At 50.7% G+C, this 13195-nt stretch overlaps 1 protein-coding gene across 18 annotated transcripts in view; it reads right to left on the bottom strand.

The window, feature by feature from the left end:
• Positions 1-13195, bottom strand: part of MAP4 (microtubule associated protein 4) — a 242992-nt gene that overhangs the window by 149964 nt on the left and 79833 nt on the right. For all 18 annotated transcript variants that reach the window (XM_053263541.1, XM_053263530.1, XM_053263538.1 and 15 more), the window contains one exon: positions 10131-10378. In XM_053263541.1, the coding sequence (XP_053119516.1) occupies positions 10131-10368 (238 nt within the window). In that variant the 5' untranslated portion in view covers positions 10369-10378. The remainder of the gene's footprint in view (positions 1-10130; positions 10379-13195) is intronic.

Consider the following 13195-nt stretch of genomic DNA (forward strand, 5'->3'; position numbering starts at 1 on the left):
GACACCCATGTGCATCAACATCACTTAAGTGCCCAGGTCCTTAGCCAAATCCTAATGACTAAGCATGATGAAAAACTGGAGTTCAAGATAGAGCTTTACTGAATGCACACATCTTCGGCCTCAAATGTAAGGAGGATTATTTATTTATTTATCATAAACCATTTGACAAACCATCACCCAAAGCAGCAGCTAAGAAAGCCGCACATTAGTTGCAAGGTGGTTTGCATTTCTTGCACCAGAGGGCCAAACAGAGAGGACAGAGAGACATATTAGGCATCTGCTCTCATTCATGTTGTAGTTTCTTGTGCTGTGCTTTGTTCTGCTAGATGGGGGTGTGGACACTCTCGCTTTGATAGGTTGCAGCATAGCACGTTACCAAGAGAAAACTGCCAGCACCCTCTGGTGGGCACCGGAGAGCTTTAATTATCCAAGCAAGGCAGCTAATACTCTTGGAACAGGGGAATGTATACAGCCACAGCCCAACCAAAAGTGAGCTGGAAGGAAGGAAGGATAAACCTCCTGTTTAAAATAAGGTTGCTCTGAGAGGAGGGAGTGTTAATATGGAAGTGGTTTAGACTTCTCGTCCACAGTTTGTAACGTGGTTAAGACATGCCTTACTTTAACTGGTCAGTGCAAGGCTCTCAAAGTCAGCTTCAGAGGCTACCCAGATCAATCCTTTCTTGATTTCAAAGTTGGCAGCCACGTCGCCAAGAGGCCACAAATCTGAGCATCTCCCCCAGGGATCGGGGACCCCAGCAGATACGCAGAGCAAGCAGCGGCTAAGAGGGTGGAAAGAGACAGAAGGCTTCGTCCGCGCCCAAAGCAATCCCTCGGCATTACATAAGGGAAACAATGGAATAAGAGGATTAGCCAGAACTTGTCAAATTATGATGTGCAGCCACTTGGTCAGACCAACCTGCTGGCTGTCGTCATCCTTGTGAGGTGGGGGCGGGGGAATGCCACCTGAGTAGAGTGCTGGAGGGGCAAAAATACAGAGGGAGTCCAGCCCCACATGCGCAAAGGCCCAGGGCAGATTACTCACTGGCTCCTGCTTTGACAGCCCTCCCTCCTCCAGTCTCCACCCCTTCATATCCACAGGGTTCACATGGGTCCAAACAAGAGTCCATCTGATTGCTTGTTAAGCTCATCTAATCTGGTTGACGGGTTTTAGTAAGCCAACCATCTTCCCTCCGCCCCCCACAAACACACATACACACACCCCAAGCATAGATGGAAGAGTTAGATGCTGGAGGAATATTCGGAGCAGCCCTCCCCGGACTGGTGCAGGACGACTACGGGCACGACGGGTTTCCCCCAGTGTGGCCGCACATCAGCTTTGTACCAGGGCTCCATTGCTCCCCCGAAGAGCCTTTCTGGTTAGTAGCCACAAGGCAAAGCTTGCAGATGAAGGCTGCAAACCGACACAATTACACCACTGCAGACCGCATTAAGACCCAGAAGAGTGTCAGTTGGGCCGGCCTCAACCTATTTTCCTTTGGCAACAGGAGCCAGCCAAAGAGTTTAGGAGCTAGGCTGCCCTTCGGATGGCTCACCCACAGCAATGCCGTCTGCTGCACATGACGGGGAAGGCTCCCCCACTTGGCAACCTGCTCTTGTTCTGCTTGCCCACTTCTCCTCCTCCATGTTGCATTTGTCCACTGGCTGGCTCAGGTGCCACACTCAAATTTCCAGGTGCCCTGGAGAGCCGGCACCTGGGAATCGCCAAGTCTGCAGTAGAGAGTCCTCTGTGCCGCTGTCCTCTGTGGAAACAGGCTAGAAGGTGGGCAGATGGTAAAGCGTCTGGGAGCTGCTGGGGGGTGGGGAGGCTTCTAGAGCCTTGGGAGCTCCCACCATGAAAAAGAAATTTGGGGAGGCAGAGTCGGTCCCAAAATGGCAGCACTGGGAAGTGGGGCCCGTTGCAAAAGAGCAACCTGTACCCATGGGCAGAATAAGTGGTTCTAACATAAAAAGGAGCAAGTGAAGGAGCTTCAGAGGGGGAGAAACTGGGGAGAAGTTAACGAAACAGAAAGTAAAAGCAACCCTAAGCAGCCGGTGGGTGTGGGGGAGAGTCAGAGACCTGGATGTGGCTGTGCCCCCACTTAGATTGGTGGTACTGGCAGGAAGGGGAGGGAGGGAGATGCTCTAGACGAGGGGTTCTCAACGTCGGGTCCTCTGATGTTTGTGGACTTCAACTCCCATAATCCCCAACCAAAGGCCACTGGGGCAGGGGATTATGAGAGTTCAAGTCCAGTAATCTGGGGACCCATCATTGAGAATCCCTGCTCTAGACCAGGGGTTCTCAACCTTGGGTGCCCAGATGTTTTTGGCTTTATCCACCCTCAACACAGTACCTCCAGTGACTGTTGGTGGTGTCTATCTGGTGTTTCTTTTTAGATTGTGAGCCCTTTGGGGACAGGGATCCATCTTATTTATTATTTTTCTTTGTAAAGCACCCTGAGCCATTTTTGGAAGGGTGGCATAGATATCGAATAAATAATAATAAATAACACCAACACCTCCCATAATCCCCAACCAAAGGCCACTGGGGCTGGGGATTATTAGTATTATTATTATTTTTACATTTATATCCCGCTCTTCCTCCAAGGAGCCCAGAGCGGTGTACTACATCCTTGAGTTTCTCTTTCACAACAACCCTGTGAAGTAGGTTAGGCTGAGAGAGGTGACTGGCCCAGAGTCACCCAGCAAGTCTCATGGCTGAATGGGGATTTGAACTCGGGTCTCCCTGGTCCTAGTCCAGCACTCTAACCACTATACCACGCTGGCTCTTATGGGAGTTGAAGTTCAATAACATCTGGGGACCCAACACTGAGCATCCCTGCTCTAGACCAAACACATGGACAGATACTTCAGATAAGGCCAGGAACTCCCACGTTATCTAATGTCCGCCCCTGAAGCAGAACACTGGTCTGATCCTGACACTCACCAAGTGTAAAGCTCTAGCACTGTATGTAACTGCCTTCTGTTTGTGTCTAGCAAAAAGTTGCAAGCAGAGCCTTGGATGCCTTGCACAGCTTTGCAGTGTGGGCTGGGCTCTGCCCCCAGGAGCACCTCCTGTGCCCCAGGAAAGTCCAGCTGAAAACGAGGATGTCAGTCAGCCTGCCTGGTGGAACTTGGAGGCTCAACAACCTGCCGTCCTCCTTGACTCCTGGGTTAGGCTACAAGGACCTGCGAGTTCAGGCTAGTTAGTTAGCTTCCTTATATTTGGGTGAATGTGTGCTGTGTAACTTCTCTCCCCCCACCCACCCCCACCCATTTTCAAATCCCAGCCCTTACCCCAATGCGAAAATAACCCCCCTCTGGATATTGTAACTGCTGGTCTGTGTTTAGTGTGTCTAATCCCCAATTCCCCATCATGGCCTAGCTCTTCGGGGCATGCATTTGCAAAACGTTTGGGCTCACTGCTGCCCTTCAAGAGAGCCCCTAGGGACTGACTCGTTTGGCCTGGCCTTCCAAGGTTTTAAAAATTGTTCTTAAGTATTTTTAATTGGTTTTAAATGGCTCTGAACGGTTTTTAATTTGTCTTTATATAGTTTTAAGCAGTTTGTGTTAAATAGTGTACGCTCTTGTTTTTCACTTGTTGTGCACTGCCCAGAGCCTTTGGATGGGGCGGTATAGAAATGTAATTTATGAATGAATGAATGAATAAATGAATAAATAAATAAATAAATGAATAAAGGGAGGGGGATAGCTGTGGGGTTTGACTAGCGGCCATGACTGCAGGAGTAGCTTCACAGATCCTGTCGAGAGCCAACATGGTCCAGTGGGGAGAGAGGTGGACTAGGGCTATCCAGGGATTCCTAAACGCCGAGTCCGATCTTTTCAAGACTCATTGGATGCCTTTCGCCAGGCCATCCAGTCAGCTCCCCATCACAACCTCAGAAACAGTGGCCTCTCCTGCAACTTCAAAATGGAAGTCCACCGTTTCTCTCTATCATCTGTAAGTGGGAATACATTTATTATTCCTACCTCAGGAGTAAAACTCTTCCTAGAGATTTAGACTCACCAAGAAGGAAGCCACACCTGAATCTTACATTCGCAGAACAGGAGCTCAGGTCTCTCGAGGATTCCTAGCCCTTTGCCATGGGTGGGCAGCAACTCCTTCTCCCCTCAAGCACTGAACTAACGCAGCCCTCTTCTGACCTAGTAGGTCCATATTGTTGCACAGAACCACCCAGTCATTAAGTCTGATGAAAGACAGGTGCCTCGTTAAAGCAGAGTTCAGAGGCAACAAAAACCCAGCCAAATTGTTACACCCCTGGAAGTATTCTTCTCCAAGCTGATCTCATTTCGCCTCAAGAAGGGGAGAAATTAGTAAGAAGGGAAGGAGTCAACACACAAGAGGTCCTCCCAAAATATCAGGAAGAAATGAGATCGCCCCAATTCAACTTGCTGCCCTATGACACTCGGATCCCTCACACTTTGCACCGTGACAGATCCACCCTGCCTCCTCTTTACTTGAGAGTAGAACCTACCCAAGTGCAAGGACTCGAATAGCAGAACAATCCCAGACGCTGATGCAAGGTTGCCAGGCCCTGAAGGGAAGGCAAAGACCTTTTCGGTCACTAGACCGGGGATTCTCAAAGTTGGGTCCCCAGATGTTATTGGACTTCAACTCCCATAATCCCCAGCCCCAGTGGCCTTTGGTTGGGGATTATGGGAATTAAAGTCCAATAACATCTGGGGACCCAACGTTGAGAATCCCTGCACTAGACTGTCTAGCTTGGGGAGAACCTCCCTTAGTGGACCGCGGATCTTCTGCCCAATGCCTTCCCCGAATGTTAAACTCCCTTGAAACTGAAAATGGTCCTCTCTGGCAAACCCCCCTCTCGGGGCACCTCAGCCCCGGAGCCACCCTCTCCTCATTCCGTTAACAAGCCCCAAAGGGCAAAGCCATCGTCAGAAAGCCAAACCACCTTCTAGCCAGCATGAGCAGGGAGCAGCTTCGCCTCCCCACTCCCGCCTTATGGCTAATTCTTCCTGAGAGTGTCCGGGCTTCCCTCTCAAAGACTGGCCCACTCCCATCCAGACCAGTCTAGGTTTGGTGCCCGAGTCTCTCTGGGCGGTGGGCTGTCTGCTTCCTCGTCTCGCTCTCCTTCTCCAACTCCCCTCCAGGGCTTGGTCTGCTGTGTCTATGCCTTCTGCAGCTTCCTTTGACCATGTGTGATCATTGGCCATGTGTGATCTGTCCTTGTCAGCCCCTCACCCTGCTTTTCCTCCTCTCCAAATCTGATCCACTGGCCCCTTGGAGATCCAGAAGGGCTCAGCTCATCCCTGGCTTTGCTCGGGGTAACTCTGCCTGTAAGTCTGTTCCCTCCCTCAAATTTATCCTCCCTCTGGAACTCCAGGGCCCAGCCTATCTTGGCTTCCCAGCTCTGTCCATTGGTCTGGGAACCCTTGTAGTCCTCTAGTCTGACCCACATGGTGGTGTCTCCCCAACGTTATCCCCATATCTGTTTTGCTCCCTCCGGACCCTGGGCCAACCCCAACTTCCTCTCTGTACCTCTACTTGTTCGGGTTCACCGTCTGCCACTCTCCACCTCCCTTATGTTGTTTGCCCTCTTTCCCCCTGTTTCCCCCTCCCTTCCCCTCTCCAAATCTTCCTGGACCAGAGACCCAAAGCTAGTCAGCTCTCCTGCTTAAGTACACCTTGCTGGCCCCCTGGAAGACCAGACAGGGTCAGTTTGCTCTCACTCCCCAGACTTGTCCAGGAACGTGTTGCCAGTGGGGTCCGGTCCCTTAGGTGGTCATCTAGTCTGACCCCCAGAGACTCCATCTTCCTAGTGTCACTCAGCACATGTCTAGTTCTCCTCCCTGGTCCTCTGACCAACCCCCAATCCTCTCTGGACCTTTTAGTTGTTCCATGTCTTCTTATTGATATACCTCCCACCCCTATAGGAAGGGGAGAAATGATTGAACTGTATAAAATTATGCATTGAGTGGAGAGGGTAGACAGAGAGAAATTTTCCTCCTTCTCTCACCACACTAGAACCAAGGGTCACTCCATGAAACTGAAGGTTGGGAAATTTAGGACCGACAAGCGGAAGTACTTTTTCACACAGCGCATAATTACAGCGCATAACCCCTGCTAACTTGGCAAAGAGGCACGTTTTAATGTGGTGATGCTCTTTATTTAGCAGGGAGAGAGTAACTGGCCCTATCCACCCCCTACACAGGACATCCAGTGACTGTTGCTGGTGTCTATCTTGTGTTCCTCTTTAGATTGTGAGCCTTTTGGGGGGCAGGGTTCCATTTTATTTATGTAGTATTTCTCTGTGTAAACCGCCCTGAGCCATTTTTGGAAGGGCGGAATAGAATAGAATAGAATAGAATAGAATAGAATAGAATAGAATAGGATAGAATAGAATAATCTTTGGAATTCCTTGCCATGGGATGTGGTGCTGGCTACCAGCTTGGTTAGCAATAGCAATAGCACTTACATTTATATACCGCTCTATAGCTGGAAGCTCTCTAAGCGGTTTACAATGATTTAGCATATTGCCCCCAACATTCTGGGTACTCATTTTACCGACCTCGGAAGGATGGAAGGCTGAGTCAACCTTGAGCCCCTGGTCAGGATCGAACTTGTAACCTTCTGGTTACAGGGCGGCAGTTTTACCACTGCGCCACCAGGGTGGCTTTAAAAGGGGCTTAGACAGATTCATGGTGGACAGGTCTATCAATGGCTACTAGTCTGGTGGCTGCGGGCCATCTCCAGCCTCAGAGGCACGATGCCTCTCAATACTAGTTGCAGGGGAACAACAGCAGGAGAGAAGGCCTGATCCAGCTGGGCTGTTATTATGTTCCCTCTCTCTCCTCCTATAGAGTATAAGCCATGTAGCCAGTATATAGATTCAAGCAGATATCCATCTGATTGGCCAGGTAATTGCAAGTGAAGGTTAACCAACAGTGCCCAGACAGATCTTTCACCTGAAGGGTTCTGCGTCATGTGGTGATATCCCTGCGTGTTCAGACTACGGAAGCCTCGCTCTGGAATCAACATTCGAGACTCTACCTCAGATCCACAATTGTATTGATAGCAGTTGTAGTTTTGTTAGGGGGAAGTGTTAAATTCGAGGAAGTGGATGTTCTGACATGCAGGTTAACATGCATGTCTCATGGTTATGTGGGAATGTCCATTTACTGCTTGTTTTCTATTTGCCTTAATAAAGTTTTGCTAATGGGACTTTGCTGTGTCTGCAATGGTCTTGAACAATGCTACCAGCTTCCAATATTGGGGGGGGGGAGGGAACCCCTCGTAACACTGCCTGCAGCCTTGTTGAAGCTGCTGCCAGTCTGGGTAGACTATACTGAGCAAGATGGATCAAGGGTCTGACTCAGTATATGGCAGCTTCCAAGGCTCCTAACCCAAATGGGCAGGCAAGAACATTTTCCAGCTTCCATGCTCTCAAACCCCTGTTTACCTGACCAAAGTTTCCCAGGCAGTTGAGTTTCCCAAGCAACTCAGAAGCCTGCACCAAGGTTAGACTACTGGTTGGCCTCCCACTGACCGTCCTGCCTTGCCTGCTACATAACACCACAGACACATCGGCAGCTATAACTCACAGCCTAGAAAACACACGTTGCCCCAACTGGCTAATCAAATCCTGTCAGATACAAGCAGAGAGATGGCCTGGGCAAGGTCTCAGCCGGGACCCTGGAGTTCCTTCCCAAGATCAAAGAGCAAGAGCTTCATTACGGAGCGCTTTGCTTCCCTTGAGAGTTTCCCCCCTTTCGCTCCCCATTTTTGAAGCTAACGTGAGGCATTTCCCACCCTGAGCTGGTCAATCTGTGTGTTTTTGAATGAAATAAAGTTGGGCTCACCAGAAGAGGCAACTTGCACATCCTGACACAGAAGATGTAAAGTTTACATTCAAAGGAAGGTAATATAAATAGGGCATCGGCAAAACAGAGCTCCGGATATCATTGCATAAGAGGAGAGAGGAGACGCTGGGAAGAGACCCACGGGGTCCAGCGAGAATTATTTACTAACATGCCACTTCTAGTGGGAGTGGGGAAAGAAAAGGAGAGCCGAGAACAGATAAACCTTCTCAAGATTCACTTTAAAAAACACACACATCTGTGCAGAGCACAGCCAGCCAGCCGGGGTAGGAGGCTCTAAGGTGAATTCTGTTGTAAAGCAAACTTGTAAGCGGGGTGGGGGCAGCCAAAGGACAGTGTGGGGCGGGGGGAGTGATGAGTGCAGAGCCATCGGAGAGAAAGAGGAGTTCGGTGTGAGCATCCGGTCTTGGCTGGAGAGGGGAAGCCAGACAGGAATCGAGACAAGAGGCGGCCAGACGCTGATGCCCAAAGGGGTTTCAGCAGTAGGTACGGAGAGGGGGAAACAGCCATCGTCGGGATATGAGCGGCACGGGAAAGCAGGAGTCATTTGGAAAAGACTGATGCACATTGCTACGCTGGAGAGAATCAGTGAGAGGGAAGGGTGAAGATGGACGCAAAGATTGGTTGTTAAGAATATTTATACACCCCCTTTCAACAAAAGAGTTCTCAAAGCACTGTACTCAGCAAAAGAAACAAGACGGTTCCTTGCCTAAAAGGGGCTCACACTCTAAAAAGAAACACGACGCCAGCAAGAACTCCTGGAGACACACTAGGCTGGGCTGAAGAGAGAGCTGGTCTTAGCAAGCATGAATTGCCCCCTTAGCTAAGCAGGGTCTGCCCTGGTTGCATATGAATGGGAGACTTGATGCGTGAGCAGCAACGTAAGATATTCCCCTCAGGGGATGGAGCCGCTCTGGGATGAGCATCTAGGTTCCAAGTTCCCTCCCTGGCAGCATCTCCAAGAGAGGGCTGAGAGAGACTCCTGCCCGCAACCTTGGAGAAGCTGCTGCCAGTCTGTGTAGACAATACTGACCTACATAGACCAATGATCTGTGCTGGGCTGAAGAAGAACAGTTGATCTTCCTCAGATGAACACAAGATAACCACCATTTTAGAAGGCAACTCTTTGCCCAGTTTGCAGAAAAGCTCTGATCTCTGGGCTCACATAAATTCTAGTGCTTGTGAGAATAATGTTACCATGCAAGCAGCTATTCCTAAGCAACCTAGACCCCTGAATCCCACCACAGCTAACCAGGGTTTGCAAAGTAATTCAGCCTTCCCAGAGGGGAAAAACAACCCTGTGCATCAGTTGCCCATCTTGTGATGAAGTTTATCCCCAGTGACATACGCAGAACAGCACAGCAGACAAAGGTAAGGCCCAAGAAATCACAACAAGCTTGGCTTCGCACGGTGCCTCTGGCCTTTCCTCACCACCTCCCACGCTGCCGCATTCATCAGTGCAGGGCTGCCAGCCCCAGCCGGCTGCTGCTCACACACCCTGCAGAAAAAAACCAGAAGTGTTGCCTGCCTCTCCTCCATCCCCTCTTTACTCTCAGGGGTTTCATCACACCCTGCTTTCCTGAGCAGCAGGAGATACAGGCAACAGGGAGGCGGAGACGTCTCTCCCACTTGGATGCTGCAGCAGCAACTGAGCCAAGAGGCATCTATTCCAGAGGTGGCTCGTGTTCAGCAGGGGATAGCAATGGCCATAGGGTCAGAGCACGCCTCTGTCAACCGAGTCAGACCCTTGGTCCATCTAGCTCAGCCATGGCAGTGGCTTCTCCAAGGCTGCAGGCAGGAATCTCTCTCAGCTGCCAGGGAGGGAACTTGGAACCTTCTGCATGCAAGCACGCCGGTGCTCTTCCCAGAGCGGCCCCCTCCCCTAAGGGGAATGCCTTACAATGCTCACACATGCAGTCTCCCAACCAAATGAAAAACCAGGGTGGACCCAGCTTAGCAAAGGAGACAATTCGTGCTTCCTACCAAGGACCAGCTCTCCTTTCAGTTCAGAACAGGCTCAGTGGCGGCTGCTCTCTTTTAAGCCTATGTGCCCCTCTGGGACAAGAAGCCACTTCCTACTTCTTTTTGCTAATCTAAACCACTGTGTGAACATTGTTGACAAGCAGTGGGAACAGCCATCCTCCTCAGCTTCTCCAGCGCGCATGGCAGTGACTCAAGGCCCAGCCCGGACGACCCCAAGGCTCTTGTGCTCCTCCACACACACCACCCGGCAGCCCCTCAATCACTCACGGCTGGGCCGGGACACTTACGCTCCACCGGGACGCCCTCAGCGTGGGGTTTGGTTTTCGCTTCCTGGTTCCCAGCCTTTGGGTCGTCATCGTCTAGAAGGGGAACGTAATCCGTCTTGCCCACGGTTTCTCCCACCACATCATCGAATTTCTCCGCTTCCAGGGTGGCGATGAAATCCCGCTTCACTTCCTCCTCAATCTGCGGTGCTGGCTCCGTCAGGGCATCTGCGAGGCTGAGGTTGTGGTCCCAGTCAGCCATGGCTCAGCACCTTGGAAAGCGAAGGAGAGAAGGAGGAGAGAAGTCAGATAGTTTGGAATGTCACAGTGAAGCTCATGCGCTAGTTGCTCTTCAGCTACCCCTCCCTCCGTTTGTCTGAAACATGCCAGGGGGAAGGAACAATCAAATGACCCAGCTAAAGTCAGAATTACAATTTAAATCACCAAGGCGGGGCTGGGGGGGGGGGAGAGAGAGAGAGATCAACAGTTGTAAAATGCAACTCTTATTTTGCAACACCGGTATCTCCTAAAGAAAAAAAGTGCACCCGAACCAACTGCCATATCCTCCAACTTACTGGAGAGGAAAGCTGGTCTTGTGGTATATCAAGCATGAATTATCCCTTTGCTAAGCAGGGTTCACCCTGGTTTGCATTTGGATGGGAGACTACATGTGTGAGGACTGGAAGATATTCCCCTTAGAAGATGGGGAAGAGCACCAGCCTGCTCGCATGCACAAGGCTCCAGGTTCGCTCCCTGGCCGTATCTCCACACAGGGCTGCTTGCAACCTTGGAGAAGCCGCTGCCAGTCTGCGCAGACGATATTGAGCTAGATGGACCAAGGGTCTGACTCTGACTAAAGCAGCTTCCTATGTTATGGACTTAGGACTAGATCTAACCTTCATCCTCCCTACGCGAATAATCCCCGCCTGAGGCTTTTCTCCGGCAGGCCATGTGCCTTTTGTAAAGCAGCCTTCCAGCCCCCGGAAGAGGTGGTGGTGAAACCACCAGATTTCCATTTGTCTCACTCTGTACACAAGCAAGGATACCAAGTGAGACCAGTTATCTGTAGACCAAAGCCCTGATGCAGATGAAACCCTGCCCATTGTAAGGAAGAATTATGCCTCCACAGGGCCCTGGAAGGAAGGACTAGTTATTACTAAAAGGTAAAGTGTGCCATCGAGTCAGTGCCAACTCCTGGTGCCCACAGAACCCTGTGGTTGTCTTTGGTACAGGAGGGGTTGACCATGGCCTCCTCCCGCGCAGTGTGAGATGATGATGCCTTTCAGCACCTTCCTAGATCGCTGCTGCCCGATAGAGGAGTTTCCCCTAGTCTGGGAAACCCCTGTATCAGCCGGGATTCGAACCAGCAGCCTCTGGCTTGCTAGTCAAGTCATTTCCCCGCTGCGCCATTAGGTGGCTGGTTATTGCTAAAGCAGGCCATTGGTCCTGCATGAAACAAAAGAGTCTGCTTCGTAGGTGCCGACACATATTCTGCAAAAGAGCGTGAGGGCAAGAGCTTGAGGCCACGTAGCCAGCAGTAAAGGTCTCTCCCAGCCCTGCCACCAGAATTCCTTGGAGATAGAGGTGCCAGGAACAGAACAGGGGGCCTTCTGCAGGGAAGGCATGGGCTCTGCCCCCAAGCTACGGCCCCTGCGACCCACACGGCCAAACCCTTCCGCCTTCTCCTGCTACCCTTGAAAAGGCAAGACTTGGGACAAGCCAGATTCTGCACTGCACTCCAGAGCTGGTCAAGGTGCAGTTTATGGATTTTATCCCTCACATTTCTATACCGCCCCATACAAAGTCGTCCCTGGGTAGTTCCCAGTCTAAAAGCCATTAAAACACTGACACAATTAAAACCATTTTAAAATACAAATAAAACTCTAAAACCCAAGGCTTTAAAACTACAGACTAAAAGCCTGGCTGAATAGGTATGTTTTCAGGTCCTTCTTGAAAATATTCAGAGAAGCGGAAACTCTAATTTCATTCGGAGACGTGTCCCAGAGTGGGGGCAAATGTAGAAAAGTTTGCCCCCTTTGTGATGTCATTATGAGGCTTTGCAGGTTTGAGGTGCTGCTTTGCTATATGTTTTTATTTTGTGGAGAACCACCTCATTTCAAAGCACTAAGTAAGTGGAGTGGACCTATTTTAAAGTAAGCCAATCCCACACCCAAAATCCCAGGTGGCTTCAGCTCACTGTATTTGGAAAGCAGAAGGGAACAAAGCCACATTTAAGCCATGGATGCTTTGCCTACTGAGCGGCCATTTCGTCAGGAAGAGATTATTCTTTACACGATGTGCGATGTAGATCCTTCAGTTGCAGCAAGACACATTTATCCCTTCCACAGAGGAGAGCCTGGAGCATGTTCGTCCTCCGATGACCTGGCTCATGTCAACAGCCTCCTCTTTTAAGCCAGTGTTATTTATTTACGCTGGAAGGAAAGCGCCCCTCCTCCCCCGTGGCAGCCCAAGAGTCAATCCGACAGCCTCCCTTCAGTGCCAGGAAGAAGCCACCTTCCCAGTCCCTCCTCCATCCCTCTGAGATCAGCTTACAGCCCAAGTCCACCTAGATTATTTCCACACCTCCTTAGGTGAAACTGAAGCCGTAAACCAATTTGTCGAGCTGACTCATTATTCCCCACTTTGCCCTTTGGAAGCTATTTGGACCATCAGGATCAGCGCAGCAGCACATCCAGAGAGTCGTACTGGAGGGGGCGGGAAGGGCCAAATGGGCCATCGTTAGGGCTTCTGCACCGCCAGCAGTTGCAAAGGTGGGAGAGATTCTGTGCACATGGTGGTGCAGGAAGGAGGAGAGCTGCCCAAATCTTCTCCATCACACAGTTATTAAAAATGCAGAAGCCCTCATGGGGAAGGGACCAGCAGCAGTCTTGAACAGGGCAGAGTTGATGCCCCAGCTGGGCTTTTGCGCCTTTCCATCCTCCTGTGCATCTTCATTGATACAGTCTGGGGAGGATGTCGAGGGCGGGGGTGGGTGGGTGTGCAGAGGTATGAAGAGAAGAAACCAGGATCAATGTTGTTTAGCCTACAGAGGACCAAGAACTGGGGCAGTGAACATCTTCCCTGTGTCC

This window comes from Hemicordylus capensis, chromosome 6 (genome assembly GCF_027244095.1).
Source record: "Hemicordylus capensis ecotype Gifberg chromosome 6, rHemCap1.1.pri, whole genome shotgun sequence".
Lineage (NCBI taxonomy): Eukaryota > Metazoa > Chordata > Lepidosauria > Squamata > Cordylidae > Hemicordylus > Hemicordylus capensis.